This window comes from Lissotriton vulgaris, chromosome 3_1 (assembly GCF_964263255.1).
Source record: "Lissotriton vulgaris chromosome 3_1, aLisVul1.2, whole genome shotgun sequence".
Lineage (NCBI taxonomy): Eukaryota > Metazoa > Chordata > Amphibia > Caudata > Salamandridae > Lissotriton > Lissotriton vulgaris.
In genome coordinates this window covers 1,355,364,421-1,355,387,871 of record NC_141689.1, presented here as the reverse complement: position 1 = coordinate 1,355,387,871, position 23,451 = coordinate 1,355,364,421, and the positions used below count along the sequence as shown (strand labels likewise).

Genomic DNA, 23,451 nt, shown 5'->3' with positions numbered 1-23,451 from the left:
AAAGGCAAAGGTGAGGCGGGTGGGAGGCGGGAGCCGGTCTGGGCAATGTCGGGCGGGCGTGGCGGGAGTGCACCCAAGTTTGAAATGTTGCCCCCAGCCCCCTTCTGCCCCGGGCAACGCTGCCGCAATCCGAAAATGCTGCCCCCAGCCCCCTTCTGCCCCAGGCAACGCTGGGGCAGGCTGCTACTATTTATTATAATACAATAACTTTCTGTACAGTACATGTACTGATGAAATTATATACTAAAAAGTATACAAATATACTAATGATTAGACAAGACATCTGCGATCTATTTTTATTCAGGGGTCAATCCAGCCTTTGTGGATCATTAATAATTTTTATGTTTCAGATTAGAAGCTCGTCTCATGGATTTACTGGAGCTTTTTATATGTGAGGTGCAGACATATTATATTGAAGATAAAGATCTTGTGGAGCGCAAAGCAAAGTATATCACCTAGACTGCAAAACATGTTTAAGTGCTATGATGTAGTGATCTATGTCCCTTACAATGCTTTCCAGGCATGCACACTAAACTAATATGGAGAGACAACGTACGTCCAAATCGGCGGTTGCTGAGCGTATCCACCCAAATCATCTTTTTGGCTTAGGGCACATTAAAGACGACAAGAGAGAAATAAAGTGCAAATAATAGTGTATTAATGATGACATGATGACAAATTAAATATATTTTACAAAGGCGATATATTATTGAGAATTCAATACAAAGGTATACAGTATTATTTTCTTTGTTGTTCTCCTCGAGACTTCGAGTTTGGCCTCGTGGTCAGTCACTCAGTTGGCAAAGTAAGGCAGACCCCTTGGATATCCAATAGTCATTAGGCCTGTCCGAGGGTAACATAACTGTCACAACAAAGTTTGTAGAATGACCTGGCAAGACAAAAAAGTGGGGGAAGCTGTTATTTTTCTGTATACCTTGTATATTGTCATGAGATCCTAAAGAAAACAAGTTATTGTATAGTATTTTTTCTGTACAAGTTGACATTTTCCAGAACAGTTTCACTCTATTGAGAAGTCAGTTCCATTTAATTTAGTATTTTTATTGCCCAAGAAATTAGAAAATAAGTAGATTCCATCTTTCAAGACATGTAGATTTTGGGCTCAATTCAGGAAGGCCTATCCTTTACAAAAATAACTTGCTGAAATTGAGTTTACATTTTGGTCAAAATTACATTCCAGCGCGACATCCTTACATCTGGACAAATACATTGAAGGGGCTGGGTCAAGGCAGTGCCATTTATTTCCTCAATGTGTTACAGCCACTTGACTTATAGCAACACTAGACCTATGCCATGGAACTAAGTGGTGGTATACAGCATCCGATAGCGTGCAAACATGCTTTGGGATCCAAGCCTAGCCATAGGGTGTTTAAAGAACAAGTTACTTACCTTCGGGTAAGCATTATCTGGTAGAGACTATCTTGCTGCAGATTCCTCACCTTTGAATATCCCAGGCGTCATGCTGGAACCGGAAAGTTTTGCTGAGCAATACCATTTGCGCGCGATGTCGGGTGGCTCCATTCAGCTCTGCGTGACGTCGTCGGCAGCGTCAGTTATGACGTCACAGTGCCTATATAGAATGGTCTCCGAAGGCTGCAGAGGGGCCCTGCTCCTGCAGGAGAACCCTCTCACGTAAAATCCAGCACCCTGCCTTCAGGATTGTTAAGGCCTGATGTAGGGGCGACTTATAAGGTTTTAAGTGTATTGATGTATATATATAGATATAGTAAACCTATATCTCTCGTAAGTGGTGCAAGCACCAGCTTACACAGGCTGCAGAAGCAGATCTAAGGTTCCATTTTGCATGGCCTCTCATGGGTGGCATAATACATGCTTCAGCCCATGGGAGGCCGGTGGGGTACCTATGCCCTGGGTACATGTGTACTATATACGAGGGACTGATAAGGGTACCCCAGTATCCAATCTGGAGTTGTACTGAAGTACATATATGTCAATTTAAAGGAGAAAGCAGATAGGTTGGAGTCCTGAATACCAGGATCCCAGCCAGACTAGTCAAAGCCAAAAGCAAAAACTGAGGGTAACCATAAGAAGCAGATCCTACTTTCCTACAGGGTCACCACCTTTGGTAAAAATGATTCCCAGGTGCAAAGCACCACCTTGTCCGGAAAGGACATGAGATAAGGAGGCGAGCTGGATAATGCCTGCAATTCACTCAACCTTCTGGCCGATGTAATTGCCACTAAGAAGGCTATTTTGATGGTCAACAGCTGGAGGGGACAGTTGTGCAAATATTCGAAAGGACCAAATTAAGGTCCCATTGTGGCACAAGAAAGAGAGTAGGTGGAAATAAATGACCCAGCCCTTTCAGAAATCTATTTATAATAGGAGATTTAAAGAGAGAAGGATGGGCTGGCAGCCGCAAAAAAGCAGACAGAGCAGAGAGGTAACCATTGATAGTTTCCAAAGCAGAGCCCTGCTGGGCAAGAGTTAGAATGAATGAAAGGACAGTAGAAAGAGAAGCGGAAAGAGGGCCAGTGGAAATTTCTGTACAGTATAATACAAATTTCTGCCAATTGCAGGCATATACCGTTTTAGTTGAGGGCCGCCTGGCGGCCATAATAACGTTGCAGACTATGGGAAGAAGGTCAAAAGCCATCAACTCTCGCCGCTCAATGTCCACGCATTGAGGCGAATAGTTGACAGGTTTGTGTTGAGAACCCTCCTCTGCTGCTGCGACAGAAGATCCTCCCGAAGGGGCAGTTTGATCAGAGGATCGACACTCATGCTCAGAAGCTCTGGATACCAGACTCTCCTTGCCCAATCCGGTGCCACAAAAGTGACTTGGGCCCGGTCGCACCTGAACTTCTTCAGAACCCTGGGCAGAAGTGATATGGGCGGAAAGGCGTACAACAGGCCTGAGTTCCACTTGCGCTGAAATGCGTCGCCGAGCAATAGCTGCCATGGAAACTCCAGCACACAGTACTGCTCACATTGCGCATTCTCTTCGGAGGCGAACTTGTGCCACCTCCGACTTGAGACGCCACTAGTGATCCGTAAGGTATCCACGGCTGAGATTGTCCGCACTGGCGTTCAGAGAACCTGCCAGGTGTTGAACCACCAGGGACATGCCCTGCTGTTCCTGCCATGTCTAGAGACCCTGGTGTGAGAAGTTGACCTGGTATATGATGTCCACTATTCTAGTGGGCACTCTGCACCAGTCCAAACAAGCCTTATGGTGATGGTTGTAAAGTCAACCTCATAGACCAGCTATCCTAGTGGTAGCATGGACAAAGCAGTCTTAGGCTAATACTTCAGAGACCATGTGAAGCCAATTGTTTTACCAATTATAATCCCTTGAATGCCAAATGAAAGGACACCACACAAGGTACATATCAAATATATATGTATTTATTACTAACACAACCCCTCTGCACTCTTTATGAGGTCAGAGTTCGAGATACAGCACAAGTTACTCAATAAGCATACTATAAGTTGCACAAATACAATTCTGCCCTAGGGGCCTCACGAACCATATACTAAGTAAGTGGTATAAGAGCCACTTCAGGAAAGGTGAGTAGGCCTAGGGCCTAGGAAATCGCTGGGGCTACACTGAACAACCAAGGGATTGGAAGTAGGAGGCCCACGGGAGGCGTGTGCAGTGTCTAAACATACAAGCAGGTTTCCATAGAGTTTCAATGGGAACGTAAAAGTTACGAAGTAGTAGATTTTGGACACTTCCGGATGGACTATGGGAAAACCCTGTTAAATAGGATGCTTGGACAGTTAATACCCACGGGAGCACCGGAGTACTCGAGTTACCTCACCCAGGGAAGCCGGGTGCATAGGTGTTCTTTCGTGTTTGGTTTCGTCACTGTTTCCTATGGAGAGCTGCAAGAAAGTGCTGCAGGCGACCAGGAGAAAAGTGTCCGGGTGGATCCAAGGGTGGATCGGAGTCGAGAAGAACCTGAATCAGAGGGTACAGAGTCTGGGTCACTAGCCAGTGACCAGGAAGGAACCAGGAAGGAACCAGGCGATGTCGACATGCAATCAGGTGAAGAGGTGAAGCTTGTCTCTGCAGCCATGAGGACCAGGAGGCGTAGACGATGACCAGGAGCTGGAGTCGAGCTGTCCCACGACGGATCTAGCTGTTGGCAGTGTCGGTATCGGGATTGGACCCAACAAACCTTGGCAAATGCAATCCACGCAGGATGGGAAGATTGGCTTCAGTTCAGACCAGCAAGGTCTGGGGAGCTTCTCCTTCGCAGGGAAGTTGGAGCAAGCCCAGAGCAACCAGGCAAACAGTGTGGTTTCACAAATATGTCTTCAGAGGGCTCACTAGCCAACGGGTTAGCAACAGTGAAGACGCGTCGAGCTGAAATGCAGGCGCAGGCCCCACGCGGCACTCGTGGAGTGTGGAGAGCTGGGCTTCGGTGCAAATGCTACTTGGGTCTAGGGCTTCTCAAACCCCAATGCACACCTTCGAGGGTACCTCAGATGCTGCACAGGTAGCAAAAAGCAGGTAGTGCAGGATGTCCGGTCCCACAGATTTAACATTCTGTGTTTGAAAATACCACTTTTGGAAAGTAGGTATTTTCTTGCCTAACTGTCCAAGCCTACCTATGCTAGGTTGTGTATTCCTTGTCTGGGTTGTGAGTGACAGGGGCTGGGGGATTCCAGGAGACAGGGTGAGTCAGCATAGGGCTGAATAGACCCATCTGTATTTAGAGTGGTGGGAGGGGAGCACCTGGGACCTAAATAAGGCTATGCCTGCCTTCCACAATGCTGGATCCCCCTCCTGTGGTCGTCTGATTTCCCTGGCCTACACTGTCAAAGGAAGAGAAGGAGTGCTGTAAACAAAGTGCTCCAGGACTGCACAGACCTAGTTTGGACTAGGCACAGCCACTCTCTGCCTTCAGAGACAAAGGATTTTGGTGCATAAAAGGGGGGACCCAGAACCCAGAACTTTAGATCACTTCTGGGAATCAAGACGAACCTTTGCTGAGGAGAAGAACCGGGAAACTGAAGGAGGAGACTACCCCTATGCTGCGTTTATTTTTAAAATGCAACTTATCATGGCTCCATAAAAGCATCATTGTTTGGAAGATTGACATACTACACCTCGTCCTTGGAAAAGATTAAAGAACTACCTGTTATTGATACAACTTTGCAAGCTAAGATAAATCGGACAAAGATATACCAGTAGTTTTTACAAAAATAAACTGACATTAATAAAGGAAATGATATGTGATACGACACAATAGAGCCTTGAGAAAGCCTGAACGGGGCGAAACGCGCGTCGGCTGTGGATCTCTATCAATTGAAAAATAAAAGCTTGAATTTTCTACATCTTATGGTTTTTGGAAGTTGCTTCTGACAAAGGACATGGACTAACAAGAAAGTGCTATAATTGCACAGAGGATAAAAGTGACTATCTTGATGTGCACTGGTATATTACTTATTTTGAGGTGACCTACGGCCTGGATTGCTATTTGGACAGGAGGTGCCAGTTGATGCTCTAGGTGGATGTGCATCCAACGCCAAAGCTGCACTCTATATTGTTCGTTGTGTGCGAAATTGAGTTGAAATTGTAATTATATGTGACTAAGGGAAGTAAGGTTGATGTGCGGGTCACTATAGCAAATTCGCCATTCTTTGTACCTCATCTTGAGGAAGATCTCCAAGGGTTTAAACTTGAGCTTGCCTCCTGCCTGAAGTCTCAGGGATACAAGACTTCTCCCCTTCTGCTTACCTGCATCTAGAACTGCGGTTTTAGCTGCTGCAGAAGGAAATTGCAACACCGATGCCGGCGAGCGACGTAGTCTTCTGCATCGAAGCCGTGAGCGCTGCTTCGAATTGCATCGTAGACCGGCCGCCGTGCCACATCGACACCAGCGAGCAATTCCGTAACCTGCCTGAAGCTGTGAGCCCTGCTCCGACTTGTGCTGTGGTCCCGACGCCTGCTGCTGGGCCGCATCGACTCCGAAGTTGACATCGACATCACAGAGCCGATCCTCGACATGGGTGACTGATAATCCATCAACAGCACGACATCCTAAGGAACCGTCATTTCAGCGCCATCGTGACGTCACCTCCCCGAAGCAGTAAGGATCCGTCATCTCACCTCCCCTGCACTGCAGTAAGGAACCGTCTAAACCTCCCCTGGGGTCGCCAGGAACTGACGCCACGCAACGCCAACAAAGTCACACCTCCCCCACGCCGTGAGCTGCCTTTGTTTTTTATAGCTTTTCCAAGGTACCATTCTTTGGGGGTCTGTTTGACTCTGGGCCCGACGTCGCGCACCTCGTGGTCAGCGCCGTACTTTGGGATTTCTCCTGTCACTCCGTCGTGATAACTCACATTGGAGTTATCTGTTGCTAGAGACTGATTTGAAGTGAACAACCTATTTTTTAAGCACATCTTGAGTACAGTATTGTGGAGTTTTTTTCGATTGGTCTTGTGTTAAGTCTATACAAAAATACTTATTTTTATAATACAACCTGTGTGGTGTCCATCTGTAGTGTTGTCACTGTATTACTGTATGTGTTCACAAATGCTTTACACACTGCCTCTGAGATCAGCCTGCCTGCTCGTGCAGAGGTACCATGGGGGTGAGCAGGGGTTATTTTAGGAGTGTAGCCCCTTACCCTGACTAGACGCAAGGGTCCCTATTTGTTGGTTGTTGGTTGATAGCTTAATTTCGATATGCGTATATCATAAAAGCATTTACATAACAAATTTAAAAACAGCACATCGATAAGCGAAAAGACTGAACATTAAAATCAACAAGTAAAAAAATGGCAATTGATCAGAATAAATTAGTTAAAAAGGGATTAAATTGAAATAGACAGTCTTTTTAAGCGGATCAACCAAGCCCATTTTAAAAATTTAGATACTGCACAAACAATAGGAGGGGCAGTGTCCGTTAATAAAATCTGTAGAGCCACCAAACACTCTCGAGTGTCCAATTCTCTACAAATTGGTTTGAGCCAGTGGGATCTAGGTCGCACGTAGTCCGGGCATTCGAAGAGAAAGTGTGCCACAGTTTCGGGTCTTTCAGTACATAAGGCGCAGTGGCGTGATGCCTGCTTGGGCGTGTTCCATCTGGAGAGGAGATCGGCAAGGGGTAGGGTCCCTAGTCTAAATTTAATGTAGAGAGCCCGGTCCATGGGGATGGTAATAATGTCTAAATATGGCTCAAAAGCAACAACGTCTTTAATTTCCAAAAAGGCTGCGGTAGAGTTGCAGTGACGCTCGTTGCTGATGAGCTTGGCTGAAACCCATTCCCAATAAAGTTTTTTCAGGGTCTCCTTTGGGGGTGATGAGTGTGTAGACCAACAGGAGTCCAAGCCCAGGTCCCCAAGCAGATGTTTGATGTCCCTAAGCCATTTTATATTTTGCCAACCATCTGAGTGCATCACCTCTGCCAGCCCGTCTGCGTAAGATTTTAGTTCGGGGACCCTCCACAAGCGGGCCCAAAGCAGGATTGGTCGGAGGCGGGCCTGGTCCTTGAGTGACTTACAGCCTGTATCCAGGAGCACCGGAACTGTCGGGGTGCTTATCGGGATAGCCAACAGGTCCTTGATAAATTTATTTTCTGCCTTGGTCAGGGACTCCATGTTGCCTAGGCCCCATAGCTCTGCTCCGTAGAGTGATGCGGATACTGCACGAGCTTTGTAGATATCTATTATCGGAGCTACACAATGTTTTGATGAGTTGTTGTACTCCTTTAACAGAGCTCCCCCTACCCTTTTGTGGCCCACAGTCAATGTGTTAATGTGGGGGGTCCAGCTCAATGCATCGCTCAAACGGATTCCCAGATAGTCAAATTCTGACACTCTTTCAAGGGGGATTGAGTTCAGGATGGGTGGGCGGCCAAGTTTGCAGGGAGGGTGCATGATTAGATACTTCGTTTTGTCCACATTGATGACAAGTCCTCTGTTTACGCAAAAATCCTGGAAGCAGTTTAGGAGCTTTTGTAGACCTTGAGGGGTTTTCGAAATGAGGAGGGTGTTGTCGGCAAACAACAGGGTTGGGATCTTTACGCCGCCCAGTGTGGGGGCGTCTGCTGGTTCTTCAAGCAAATGCTCTACCACCCCATTCACATAGAGAGAGAATAGGGTGGGGGCTAGAACGCAGCCCTGCCGAAAGGTATTTGTTCAAAGGTACCTACTTCTGCCAACTAGAGACCCCCAATTCTAACAAGTGGGGTAAGGATCTGGAAACGCCTGGTCAGGATCCGACCAAGGATGCATGGCGGGTGGTGGCTGCAGCGCCGGGACTCCGGGGCTAGGGCAGTTGAAGCCAAAGGAGCAGGAGAGGACTCCCTGGGCAGCTACAAATCCCTTGGTGTCAGAGAATGGACCGGAATTGCCTGCAGAGAAGGTGAGGGCGAAGGTGAGATGTCATCTTTACCATGACGCCGTTGGATCGGAGAAGCTGACCTCAAAGAATTCCCTTTTGAAGACCGATGCCGGGAGCCATGTCGACGCTTCCTTTCATGCTTCTTTGATGACCTCGAGGTGTGTGGGGTCATCGACTTTGACCTTTTGGGGACTTTCTTCTACTTTCTCACCCAGGCCATGAATAGTTTTGCCTCCCACATTATTCTGCATTCTGTCCATCTATTGTTCTTTTAGCTTCGCCTCCCGCTCCTTAATGCCTTCGGATTCATCCTTTGACAAGAGTAACATCCTTCGACGTTGTAATTCGACGGCAGGCACCAAAGGCAATCTTCATGGTGGTCCATGATGGACATATGACCCCCACACTCCCTTCAAGGCTTGAACCCTGACTTATTTTGTGTAGCCATCTCACTGCACACCACTGATAGAAACTGGAACAAAGTAAGGAAATGGGGAGTCCCAGAAAATCGTTACGCGTCGACGGCATGGAAAAAAGCGAACTGATGTCAGATGAGGTCTTCTTATGGTTTTGGTGACGTTATACAGAGTTGCGAGCGGAACCGCTCTCGTCGACGTGGGAGAGCTAGGAAAAAGTTTTTGTGGAATACTGGCTTAGGGGTAATTCAAAAGGTGAGGAATCTACAGGCCAATGTATCCATCAGAATTTAGCATTTAGGGGCAACCTTGAACCTTGCCTCCTCAGATTTGAGAAGAAGGATCAAAGAGCCGAGCTGAACAAGGAAGAAGAGGATGACAACTGCTTTGGCCGCAGTCCTACCAGCCTGTCCCAAATTCGACCTGCAACCAGCGAAACTCTGGCATGCCCAGCAGCCATCCAGAACCAGGAGGAACTGCCCTGCTTTCCCCAAAAAGACTCTGTCTGCCGTGAGCACCGGATTTGCACAACCAAAGACACCAACACAGACCCCGGATCCAGTCAGATCAGCGGCTCTGCACCACTCTGAACCCAACGCCCACTGCCAGAGTTTGAGTGGCCCGCCACCACTAGAAGGTCTCCACAGCGATCCTGACCAGGGATCCTGGGATTCCCCAACCTGCCTTAATCGTTTACCCAACACCTGCAACCTCAACCTGAGGAGTCCCCCCAACTGGAGCTGGTAAGAAAATCTGACACCTAAAGACACCTCTGTAACTGATGCCCCACTGCCTTGGGTGGCCCAACTGACCACGTCCAGGCATCCCAACTTGCCAGTGGTCGCCCTCAGGAAGCCTACTTGCCAGAGCCTGTAGCCTTTCTTATGAACCAGAGATCTCCATTGGAATCAACAGGGCTCACACGGTTTTCTTGGCACCCTACATCCGTACACCCTTGTGCCGCTGGTGGGCAGCTCCTGTGCTGATTGTTGGCCCCTGCATTGCTGATCTGAACCCCAGGAGCTTTGCTCCCACAACCGAGTGGCTTGCTCTTGAGCAGCCCCTACATGAAGGCCCATTAGCTAACATTGGGCCTCAGCACTCTGCATCCAGCTGCCCTGGTGCCACTGGTGGTGCAACTCGAGTACCTCCTGGAACCTTGGGTAATCTCATTTCTAACCCCAGAAACCCAGCATTATCAGTTGTTTACTTACCTGCAAGCCAATAACATTCTTTTTCTCCATAGGAACCCACACTGTGGTTTTTGCTCTGAAATGTTCTAAGTGTCAACCTGCTCTATGTATGAAACAAAAGTAACAGTACTTTGAAAAGTAAATTGTCTTACTTACCTCTGTATTGTAGGATTCACAGTGTGATATCTAGCCATATCACCCCGAGTAGTAGTAACTGAAAGGTAATGCAAAAGTAATCCAAACTATTTTCAATGTATTCTGAACTGTTTTGAAAGCAAATACAAACCTGTAACAATACCAATTTCAATGACAATTTCTGTGTAAAGCTTTGCATTTGAAAGTATATTTTACCTACCTGTGGCAAGCTCCGAATGGTTCTAGAAATAAAACATAAGTATGCCTTTTTTTATTCTTACCTAATTGGTCTCGACTCTGTCTCTGAGTGTATGTCATAATTTCTTGCCAGAGTGAACACAATAAATGATTAACACACCCTATGATAAGCCCAACTGCTCAACCACACTACCATAGATAGAGCTGTTAGTGATTATCTAATCTAGTTAGTGATTATCTAATTTAGCTGCTACTATACCTTTGGGATCCACTGGAATCTGTGCACACTATCCCTTACTTTGTTAGAGTATATACAGAGCCAGCTTCCTATAGGTACCCACAAGCGTAAGCTGAAACACACACATATTGAAGTGGGTGCTCTCCCCAGTAATGTCTTGGATAGTGATTGTCTTCAGTCTCTGGTTACCAGTGATTGGAAATATGCCTTTTAAAAATCTGTGAACCGCTAAGCCTTCCCTAAATTTCCAATGCACACCACCCTAGGAGGCCCACTTCACACATAATACTGCTTTAATATCACATGTGAGTAAATAACCTCACAGTGCAAATGCACCTTTTTTGAATTGTTATGTTATGTTATGTTATGTTATGTTATGTTATGTTATGTTATGTTATGTTATGTTATGTTAGAAAGATTTGTACAACGCATGGCTGCTCAAGTGACAGGGCATCCCAGCGCTAACCCAGGTAACACGTTGCAAGATGGAAAAGCAGGGAGGAAGTGAGATTAGGTCGGGAATAACCAGGTTTTTATAGCCTTTCTAAAAGCTAAATGGTTCTGAATTCCTCTGATGGGCACCGGAAGAGAATTCCAGAGTTCGGATGCCAATTCCTTAAAAGAGTGACCCCCGGCTCTAGCTCGAAGGACTTGGGGGATGCAAGCTAAATACTGGTTCGCTGAGCGTAACGTCCGTTACGGTCGATACGGCTCCAGCAGATCAGATAAGACAGGAGGTGCTTGGTTGGTCAGAATTTTGTAACGTGAGAATTGGCTAGTTGGTACATAGATTGTTGTAGTCTCATCATACTATCACAGCCTTGATCTAACACGATACAACTACTTCCCTAGGTTGCTTACCAAGATTGTAGTGTACCCCATGAATGAGAGGGGGACACCAGTTCCCTGAATACAGCGCAACACTTGACCAGGAAACCTCTGCTCTGCCTGACACTAAACACAAATCTGCGCACTATAGTGTCTTTTATGAGCAATTCTGGCATTTTGGTAGCTGCTGATCACTGAAGCGCTAGATAGGCACTAGTGAAACTGGGTTCTGGTATCACGCAGGAGTGTCACAGGAATAACATCACCCCATCATCTGTCTTCAAGATGGGCGATAAAGAAAATGGGAAAACTTCCAAACGGCTGAAAGCTGACCCGCCAACACCGGTTTCCCCATTCAAAGGGAAAAAGGAATTTAGTGAAGCAATGGAAATTATTTTGAGCAGACTGGAAGAAGTTAAAGATCTGGCCAAATCCACCAAAGAGGAGGTAGTCGCGGTCAGACAAGATATTAGAGACATCAACTCTAGGCTGTCAGAGTCTGAAAGTAGAATAAGCAAATTGGAAGATGCTGAGAACAAAATCTGCGGAGCCATTAAAAATCTCACCTTGAATTCTGACCATCTCTCAAGGAAAGTGGCGGAGTTGGAAGATAGAAACAGGAGAGGGAACCTAAGAATTTTTGGTATTCCAGAAAATTCAGAGGATTCTTCAGGCTCTTGCATAACCTTCCTCGAACAATGGTTTACAGGCCACAAACCTCACCTTCACCCAGCCACTGGAGTTTGATCGTGCGCATAGGGTCCCGGGGAGAATAACAAAAGATCAGAAAGGTCCCAGAGCGATAGTATGTAAACCACTGAGATTCCAACATGGTGAACAAATTCTTACATTTGTCCACAAACACAACCATGTATTATGGAAGGGTCACAAAATATACATATCGCAGGACTTTAGTAAAGAAACTATGGACATCAGGAGAGCATTCCTTGCATTGAGACCGCAGCTGAAATCACTTGGCCACCAATATGGGTTCATCGGCCTGGCGAAATTTAAAGTAACAATCCAAGGTGTATCCCAGGTTTTCTCCCACCCACAAAAACTAAGACGACTGCTACATAACCAAGAGGATGGTCGTATGGAAGTTACCCCACCGGACGTAGCGGGTGCGACAGAATCCGGCTATAAGTGACCACTTGATACTGGAACACTAGAGTACTTCCAACACAGCCTTTGTTCTGTTCTCCAGTATTATGTTGCTACATTTTTTGATCATTGCTTGCTGACACCCAATCACTAGCGATGTATTATAACTTCAAGCTATTGTGGCTATATTGAGCGTCCAATTGTTGTCTAATATGAGCACTCACCTTGATGACATCAGGTATGGGTTTTTGTTCTTATGTAGATACCTGGCTTGCTAAGGGTTTGCCTTGACCCGTCCATTGAGTGATATTGACGGAAAATTCTACAAGTCTCAAATGTAGTCGATGGAGAGGTTCTACAAATTTGGTTAATTGTTTTCATCCATGTTCAAAATTGCATTTGCAGTTCCTACAATGTATTGATGTGAGGGAGTGGAGGGTCCAGGGGTTGGGGAAGTGTTTGATATATTTTGTTCTGCTTTCTTTTTTTACATTGTCCATTTTGGTTTCTATTGTGTTTCTGGAATTTACTAGTGTTCTTACCTATACTAAAACTAGTGCTTGCACCTCACCACAGCTGATCTTTCCACAAGGAGTACACCTACCACTACTGTTCAGAATTTCCTACCGAATTGCTGGTAATGTGATCTCATCAACAAAAAGCATGGTCATTAAACTAGGCCTACTGTGGATTCCACTAGTTATAAGGGTATGTCGAATAATAGGTACAATCTGTTCCTTCATATGGTATACCTGTGACACATGATGGCATCCTCCTTTGACACTCCTATAGGGACTATAGGGACTACGAGAATAGGTAACATTAAAGTACTCTCACTGAACGTGAAGGGCTTGAACCTGCTGGTTAAACGGCAGAAAATATTAGAATACCTTCGTAGACAGAAGGGCGACATAGCTTTGCTGCAGGAAACGAAACTAGAAGCAAAAAATTTCCATACCTTACGGAATAAATTCTATACAGAAGTGTTGGGATCTGAGGCCATAGCTAAGAAAAACGGTGTGACAATATTGATAGCAAAAAAGGCCAAAGTAGAAGTCGTTTCCTCCACAACAGACACAAAAGGTAGATGGATTACGGCGAAACTGATCAAAGATGATACTGAATTTTATATTTCATCCGTATATGCCCCTAACTCACAAGATCCCTCCTTCTGTTCAGAACTCACAAAACAAATAGACACTATTCCGGACTCGGCAGTCCATATTCTGGCAGGCGATTTCAACCTTCCACTCGATCCTACCTTAGATAGGTACTCTAAATGTAATTTCCGCCCCAGCAAAGCCCATAAAGACTTCACTAGACTGTGCAGCAGATTTAGCATGATAGACACATAGCGGCTACAAAATCCCGATGGCAGAGACTACTCCTTTTACTCTCCTCCACATGATTCATTCTCACGAATCGATTATTTATTCATCACTAGGAACGCGGTAGCCAGGATCGAGAATACAAGCATCGAGCCAAGGCTCGTCTCGGACCACTCATGCATCTCACTAACTATATCAAACGTCAAACCAATACTCCGTCAGTCAAGGGGCCTCATCATAAAAATAACGTCTGTGGTAAACAAAAATCACAACGCTGCTTTATTGGAACTAGAAAATAATATCTCGAAACTTCAGAGTGAATACCTGAAAAATAGATCTGCGGAAACGCTCAATAACCTAACAAACCAGAAGTACGCCTATAACAAACTAATAAGTGAAAGAGCAGGAGTCTGGTTGGACAAAAGAATACGGTTTAAAATTTGCGAATCAAATAAGGCAGGGAAGGGCTTAGCAGCCTACCTTAAATTTAAAATACAAAAAACACAATCAACTCCTTGATAGATGACAAAGGTATACCCAATTCGGACCCCCTTAAGATCGCATAGCTGTTCAAAGACTTCTATGAGAAATTATATGCCAAAAATATTAATGTGAAAAAGGAGAGGGTGGGAAATTACCTTAGTACATGTGAATTACCAACACTCACCAACACAGAAAGAGAGACACTAAATATGCCGATAACTGAATCAGAGGTCACTTATGCGATCAAGTCACTTAAATGTGGGAAAGCCCCCGGCCCTGACGGGTTCACAACGAAATTTTATAAATGTTTCTCCCAGACACTTACATCACCAATATTAAATATGTTCCATGAGATTGGCGAAACCGGAGAAGTGACAGGGACACTAGCTGAAGCGGTTATAGCCGTCATACCAAAAGAGGGGAAAGACCCTAAGCTCCCAAAGAACTACAGACCCATTTCGTTAATCCACTTAGACTGCAAGCTTCTAGCCTCAATATTGGCACAACGCATTCAAAAGGTTCTTCCATCCCTAATTCATCCCTCACAAGCGGGCTTCCTAAAAAATAGGTTATCAAGCGATAACACTAGAACCTGGCACATGTCATCGAGAAGGCAAAATTCCTTTCCACGCCTACTGCGGCAATAACACTTGACGCAGAGAAGGCATTCGACAAAGTGGATTGGTCGTATTTGGAGGTTGTCCTGCACAAGTTTGAATTAGGTCCTTTCTTCACTAAAATGGTCATGTCATTGTATGCCTGTCCCTTGGCGAGGGTTAGGGCGGGAGGGGCCTTCTCCTCACCGTTTAAATTACAACAAGGGACTAGACAAGGATGCCCCCTATCTCCTTCCTTATTCCTCTTGGCAATTGAGCCATTCCTGTATCAAATCCGTAATAATGATAACATCCCAGGGATCCCAATTAACAATTGCATTATAAAGCTGACCGCTTACGCGGATGATGTCTTCGTTCTGTCTGAACAGGCTGATAAAGCAATACCTGCCTTGCTGTCCACGATTGAGAAATTCTCTGATGAGTCTGGTTACTCCTTAAACAAAGATAAGGCTGAGGTCAAACTATTAAATAATATGAGTGGCAAAGACATATTGGGTAACTCGGGGCTCACCTGGCAGCCGAAGAGTTTTAAATACTTGGGCTTGGAATTTGAAAAAGATCTAATTACGACACAAAAAATTAATGAAGAGCAACTCCTAAAGAAAGTAAATAAGCTCCTAGAGGGGTGGTCTCCAAAGTACTTATCGTGGTGGGGTAGAGCGGAGACACTAAAAATGATGGTCACTCCCCTAATTAACTACATGGCGAGCATGCTCCCTATGACTTTCTCAGAAGACTTTCTACAAAAAATTGACAAATTATTCAGCACATTCCTGTGGTGGGGAAAGAAGCCCAGGGTGTCAATGAAAAAACTACAACTACCTAAGATAAAAGGCAGCCTGGGTCTTCCCAACTTTAGAAATTATCAATCAGCTTTTTTGTGCAAACAAGGTGCATGTTGTTTAACGAAGACTCAAGTTATATACCACTATGGATTGAAATAGAGAGCTCCATCATAGGCAAAGCCCCCCTTTCAGCGATTCTCACCATGGACCTGTCACACCTTACACACTCCAAGTACATCCTCCTTAACACTAGGAGAGCGCTCCTTAGACTTGACTAAACACACAATACTGGCCTTCAAATAAAGAAAACGACTTCCTCATCCCTATGGCGCAACCCAAATATCCGGATAAACGGAACATCGCCCTTCTGGGAACCCTGGTCAGTAAAAGGCATCAACATGGTCTCAGACTTATACGATGGTCATATGCCACTTCCCTACTCTACGATCCAGACTAGACACTGCCTCCAGCCAATTGACTTTTATGCATTCCTAAAGTTGAAAACAGCCTTATCCACACGATCGTTTACATTTTCAGACCCATGGTTGAAATCAATACTCCCCCGTCTCCAGAAAACAGGTCACTTTGTCTCGAAAGTTTATAAAATGCTTGCACCTACACTAGGCAAAGCCAAAAGGCGAAACGAGGTTAAGTGGGAAGAAGAACCTAATACCACAGGCATACACCTTAATTGGGATAAGATTCACGCTTCAGCCCTTACACATAAGGTCTCCCCGATCCTTTCCCAAACCAAATATATGTTACTAAACAGGGTTTTCTGGACACCGCAAAAACTATTCAAGCTTAACCTAAGAGACACCCTCACATGCTGGAATTGCTCCACAACTGAAGGTGACCTACCACACATGCTCTTCCACTGTCCCTTACTACAAAAATACTGTTCAAACGTCTTTGACTACATTGAGCACATATTTCAGATTAAGCCAAAGAGGGAATTTATTTACATACTACTAGGTGCTATTGATCCAACACTAACAAGAGATCATGATCGTCAGCTACTGGACCTCCTACTCACACTAGCGTGCAAAGTTGTTTTGTGCAAATGGAAGAGCGCCTCTGAGGTCTCGTTCAATATGTGGAAAGAATGGCTATCATGCATTAGAGGGACCGACAATGATGCTTTGCACTCTTCCCCATGGCATGTAACTAACAAAAAACTATGGAATGCTCTTGATGCTTCCTCTTTCTCGTTCGACCCACCGTAGGATGCTACCTGTACAGTAGATCAGACTGAAAACTATCCCCAGTACTAGAAATCTAAGTCATGGGTGCTAATGCGAGTATTAAGTGGACCAATTGAATGTCATGGTATTATGCAATAGATATAGAGTCATCTTGCGGTACCTTGTGTTACACACTAAAGAACACAGTCAATAGAAACACAATTTATGTCAGCTGTTTTATTTTATTTCTCTACCCACATAAGCTCGTTTTATTGTCTTAAATAATGACGTCTTAATTGTTACTCTATTCATTTTTGAAAAGGATGTCTTGAATTAAGGCCTCTCCATACAACTATAACCTTGGACCCTCTATGTCAGACCACATCCAGGTACTCCACGTGTGAATATGACATCTGACCTTTACGCGCTATGTGGGCTTGTGCTGTATCCACCTTATTTTGTTATCTTACTTTACTTTAACACAAATTGATCCATGTATGTATCATTATAGGTATCTTTTATGTATTTTTATACCATGTATGTATCAATTGTACACATCATTGTTTGTACTTACTTTCTTTTTCCTTTTCTTGCTCAATAAAAACGATTTGAACATAAAAAAAAAAAGAATTTTGTAAGCAAAGCACAATGTCTTAAACTGGATTATTTTATCAACAGACAGCCAGTGTAGCTTAGGCATAAGCTCTGACGCTGAGCAAAATTTTGGGAGAGCAAACAGAGTGCGTACTGCCGCATTTTTTACCCTTTGTAGACGCTGGATCTCAGATTTATTTGCACCTAGATAAAGGGAATTACAATAATTCAGCCTAGATAAAATTGTAGCTTGGATAATGGTCTGGTGAGTTTGCGAGTCAAAAAACCCTAAAAGAGGCTTGAGTACGTGCAGAAGCCCAAACCAAACCCCTGCGATCACTTTAGTTTGGGCTTCGAAAGACAGCCCACTGTCCACCCATACCCCTAAAGTTCCCACTGCCTCCTTAGGCAGGATTGCAGGCCTCAACACATCTGACCACCATTGCTCTGACCACAGATTACTGTCTCTCCCTAGCAGTTGAATTTCAGATTTACTGGTGTTTAACTGCAGACAGTTTGCTGTCATCCAGTCTGCAATAGCCAGCGTGTCTTCCTGAAACTTCGAGAGATTATTTTTGCAATTTCTAGAAAAGGAAAATAACCAATTGGGTGTCAACTGCGTAAAACAATAATGACAGCCCTTTATTTTTTGTTACTACTGCGAGGGATTGCAGATAGATATTAAAGAGCGTAGGGCTCAGAATTGATCCCTGTGGGACTCCGTGTTGGGCAGCGTACTCCTGCAAACAGTGAGGTGGTACAGTGACCTGGAATGTTCTACCATCCAAAAAGGATCTGAACCAGGCCAAGGCCGCACCCCCATACCTATCCCCTGCAGGCGGGGCAGTAAGATCTTGTGAGATACCGTAACAAAGGCGGCACTGAGGTCAAGGAGAATTAGAGCTGCAGAGTTGCCTACATCCAAAGTGCTTCGAAGTTTCTCTGTCACTGCCAACAGGGCAGATTCAGTACTGTGGTGTGATCTGAAACCGTTCTCATTGGACTCTACAAACTCTGTGAGGATGGAGTTCACAAGGAATTCAGTGGCTTTGGCCAAGAAAGGGAGCAGAGATATGGGGTGATAGTTTTCAGACTTGAATGGCTCCACAGGTTTTTTAATAGCAAAATTGCAAAAGTGAATATGCCTCATACATCAGGTGTTTTGGACAGCACACTTAAATTTACGTACACCAATGGTTTTGTGAACTGTCATTACCTTAAAATGGAAATGTGGCCAGGATGCACCTTGCAGGGTCCACTGTGTTGGAATACAAATTTACAAATGGGACTGTGGGGAAAAGGAAACCTTGTAGAAATCCCACAAAGCAGCTGTGTTTTACAACACATTGCTTGTAATAAAAATATGTATAAAGAACATAAATACCTAGTCCTAAAACATTTTAATACATATAAAAAAAACATTTTTACAATAACTAGGCCTTGTTCTTTCAAGAGAAGACTGTGTGGTTGGCTTTCATTCTTTTCTCAAACAAATTGGCCATGTTACTTATGCTTAGGCTTATTTATTATGGGTACCTAATGTAAGGGTCAGACACCATTAAGAAATTACGACTCAAATTATAAGTGCAACTAGCTTAGGCCATCTAAAAATAGAGTCACAATGATACAATTAACTTTGCAAGAAAAAAGACTACTTCTACGAGTTTGTTAAGTTGTTCTTATGGGGTTTCTTAAACTCTCAATATCTATGCAAGTAACTCTTAAAGGGGTTGCTCTTAGTAAATGCCAAAATGGGTCAATTCTCCATCGGTGAAAGTAGTAAGAGCATGCAAGTTAGTCTCCTGAGCCCTAGGGGCACAAACAGCACGCCCCCACTGCACGGAAATAGCCCCTCCCTGGTGGAACGTTACAGCGCCTGGGTCCATTGTATGATTGGGGGAGGACAGACCCACCCGCCACCTCAGTCACTTGGCTCCCTGGAGGCAGCCATTTCGCTTCCAGCGTCCTGTCACTGTGGTTGTTAGTTTCTATCTGTTATTTATGTTTAAGTTAAAAAACGAAAAAGCAAGGAGTCCTTAGCCTGTTTCTATGATGAGCTCTGTCTGCCTCTTTTCCATTGTTTGTGCCCCACGCACATCAGGACAACACAGACAGTGAGCGATCAGCCAGAGACTCAGCAAAAGGAATACACTGCAGGGAAGACAACTTTCCGATAAAAGAAACACAAAGCCCTGACAGCATGCAAGTCATAGATGAAGATTCTGCACCACATGAAGAGGTACTGCTGAACGAAGGGATGAAAATGGCGGGCCGGCATCGGTCACGCCACAAGTATGGCGGGCACACCGGCCCCCCTCCCTCGATCACGGGGGCTAGCCTGACACGCAGTAATGACGTGGCAGGCGCACCCCAAGCTGGTTGGTTCCCTAGAATCACTTCTGGATCACATGGGGAGCGAAGGTCAGGCCGGTTAGAACCGGCCCCGCAGGAAAGGGTTAAAATGCTGAGGAGTGCAAAACTCTGCCTCTTTGACTACGCGCTCCACAGCCTGCCACACCAGCCTCTAGAGAGGCTGTAATTGTTTTCTTTTATTTTTCCTTTTAGGCAGAATTAGATACGGGTTGTGCTGGAATTACGAGCATCTCGGACGGTAGAAGAGAGGCAGTGGTGTTTCCAGAGTCGCAAGAGAGATCTGTGGCGTCTCCCGTGTTTTTCCTTTTGTCTTTTCCCTGCAGGTTCAGTAGCAGGCGGCGTGGGCAGCATTCAGGAGAAGAATAGCGCTACTGCGGCAGAGTAGCAGGCGGGGTGTTCAGGCGAGGGCAGCTCGGCGGTTACGAGGTCACACGGGCCCGCCCCCGCTTCCCAAAAAATGTTGGGTTTATGAGCAGCACACACAGCGCTTCTCTAAGGTACCGGGGGCAGGTGCAGGTCAGCACTGTGCTCTGACTGCTATGGAGCTTTCTTCTGTTCTCCCGCCCCTTTAAAAAAGGAGGGATTTTGAAAAATCTTTTTTGCCGCCTTGGGACAGAATAACAGGATTCAATTTAAATTAATCCGGGGTTCACCAGTGCTATGCTCCAACTGACTCCCCCCAACAGAGCTTTCCTCCCGCTCCCCCGCCCGCTTAAATTACGCTGTAGGTAACCCAAGCCTCCCTGTTTAAGAAATACGTAGACCTCGTTTATTAAGGAATCGCTTACAGCTACTTTTGAGGTAGCACTGGGGGGCAGTTGTGGCTCATGTACATCAGGGTTTTAAGAAGTGAGTGTCATTAGCATCACTGTTTTAAAAATTATTTTACTGGTTTACTACAACCAAAGCACATTTGGAGAACAGTGGGTGACCTTGGTCTAAGTGCTGTTTTAAGGGAGCAAGCGCATTTAGCTATGTTGTGCGCTGCTTTTGGGCCAAGTGTGCATTGGTGAAGTAGCTAGTAACAGCACACTCCCATCAAGGACCTTCTACATACTGTGTGGAACTCAATTCTAATGCATTTTGTGAATTTTCAAGAGTATTAAGAAAGGAACACTGATTGATGTTTTGTCAGTTAACTAATATTCTGCTTCTCATTGTAGAGGGCAAACAAGGAGACTCACCGCGGTAGGGCACCGGAGGCGACACGAGAAGCATCGCTTAAAGAGGACACAGACAGGCCTGCATTTCACTGCTTCTGTGGGCTGCAAGGGCTTGAGATAACTCGCCTACCCCCAGTTTAGCTGGTGTGGCGCGGCTCCAGTTGCATGGTGCTTACACCCAGTTTGTGTGCCTCCAACAGGGCTAAGGTAAGGACCTGGCAAAGGTACCAGGCCTGTGGAATATTGTGGGGTCTCTCTCAGCAGGAGTAATTACTTAAGTGTGGATAGCATTGGGTACGCAGGGTTATTGTTTAACATTTTATAAGTAACCCTGCAAGAGGGAACAGGAGCTATTGCCAGCAGGTCAAAACGTGGCGAGAAGCGCTCCTGCATGGAGCACATGATGAAAACTATGATGCGCAAGATGGTGACCATGGATAGAAGATGAAAAAAGGTTGATAAGATAGGGCAGAGCTTGGCAGACCGCAGAGAGAGAGTTGAGGGTCAAAGTGGGGCGGTTGAGAGACCTAAGCGCACCATAGTGCCCCCCAAACCCAGGGGGGAATTAGACCCACTTCCCAGGTGGGCTAGACCCAAGAAAGGGAAGATTCTGCCAAAAACACTCGTGCCAGTACCCCATCTAGGGGGGTCGGGGAAATGCCCGGTCCTTCGGTGTGGTTCCTTCGGGGGAGGGTCCCTCTGGGGTCCCAGTCCTAGTGGTCCCTCTGGGGGGTGTCCCGCAGGGGCGGGTTTCACCTGTCCAGACGTTCCCTACGCTTGTCCTGGTGGTCCCAACACCGATCCCAGGGGTCCCCACACCTATCCCAGTGGTCCCTACACCTGTCCCAGTGGTCCCTACACCTGTACCAATGGTCCCTGTAGGGGTGGCCCCGCAGGGTGGGGTTCCATCAGGTGCCCCTGCAGGCGCCAATCAGGTCCCACAGGAATTAGTGGCACAGTTAGCGGCGGTTCTCCCTTGGTTAGGGAGGGCAGGCATGTTGCCAACATCAGTTGGGGCAAACGACATAGGAGAAGACCCTTTGGCTGAGGCGAAAAAGATGGTGGTACAGTTTATTGCAACACCAGGTGGTGCTTCAGGCGAAGGGCCAGGTACTCCATCTCTTCCCCAACCAACTGGTGGGGTTCCCCCATTAGGAATCAACAAAGAAGTGCCAGTGAGCAGCCTGGGGAAGGAGAAGCTGACGGAGCCAGCTGGAGTGGTTTCAATAGGTAAGGAAGTGACATTGCCATTACTGGGCGTGGGTGAGTCACGCACCAGGAGGGAACATCTGGCCAGGCATGTAACGCGGGAAGTGAAAGAAATTATATGGTCTGGTAGTTACGTTAATATGTTCTCTCTGCTTGTGGAAATCAAGGAAACAGAAAGATTGGATGCTTCCTAGTGAATGGCGTAGTGAATTGTTGAAATTCAGGGTAGAGGAGAATTTGAACAACTGGATTAGGACTTTCTCATGTATTCACGGCAATTACAGCTGAGCGTTTCCCTAACATACAAGCAGAGATTGCTTGTTACCAGAGTAGCATTACTATGACTCATTACAAATATGGGGGCATAGGGTGGAAGGAGTATGATAGAAATTTTAGGAAGGCTAGGGCATCTGACCCATCCTTTTCCTGGGACTGGGTTGACACGATCTCATGGTTGGATCAATTTGGGCCAAGACAACCTGCTAACACATTCCAAACCTTCAACAGGGGTCAGACAATTCAATCTTCTCAGCCCTTTTGGTCACCCCAAACCGTGGGCACTGCCCCTAGTCCAGGTAGCGGGGGGGGATGAAAGGCGACATGCCACACCAGCCTCTGGAGAGGCTGTAATTGTTTTCCCCACCGACCGTCCCCTAAAGCGAATTATTGGTGTTGTGATTGATGTTTTTCACAGGTTTGTTGCATATGTAATGGATTACAGGTGGTGGTTCTGTGAAAACGGGCCTCATTACATAAGGTTATGGTTCCGTCACGATGTTGGTGATGTCGGACCGTATTTAGCGAATGCGGCTAATGTGGAGTGAATTTGTCACGTTAGCTAGCGAGTTCACTATGTATCTGGAGATTTCGTCTCGAACATGGGTTCCATTTTGTTTAAGTCTCCATTTTGTCTTGCCATCACGCAGGCCGACGAATATGGTCGAACGAACAAAGCGGCCTGGCCTTCATGTATTGGTATACATTAACAGGGTCTTTCTTGACTCCGAGGTGAATTGCAAGGATCTCATTCCTTCACCTGAAACTGACCCTGCCGAGTCAATTTCCCTGGTTTGATCGTTGTCTGAGATTGCCAATCATTGTTCAGGACATCGTTAACTTTTAGTCTCCCTACACATGCCTTATCTTGCTTACTATCAGACATTGTTTCCTTTTCTATGTTCTTTTTTACATGCATTGTGCTTTTCAATTATGGGTTTGTCCTGCTTATGGAGATTGGATTTGGGACATTCCCAATGATTAACT

General features: G+C 45.7%; 1 protein-coding gene across 1 annotated transcript in view; it reads right to left on the bottom strand.

Annotated features, from left to right (window-relative positions):
* Positions 1 to 636: 636 nt before the first annotated feature.
* DNAH6 (dynein axonemal heavy chain 6) overlaps positions 637 to 23,451 on the bottom strand; it is a 2,460,712-nt gene continuing 2,437,897 nt past the window's right edge. The window contains exon 77 of the mRNA XM_086961829.1: positions 637 to 889. Coding sequence (XP_086817955.1) covers positions 786 to 889 — 104 coding nt within the window. The 3' untranslated portion in view covers positions 637 to 785. The remainder of the gene's footprint in view (positions 890 to 23,451) is intronic.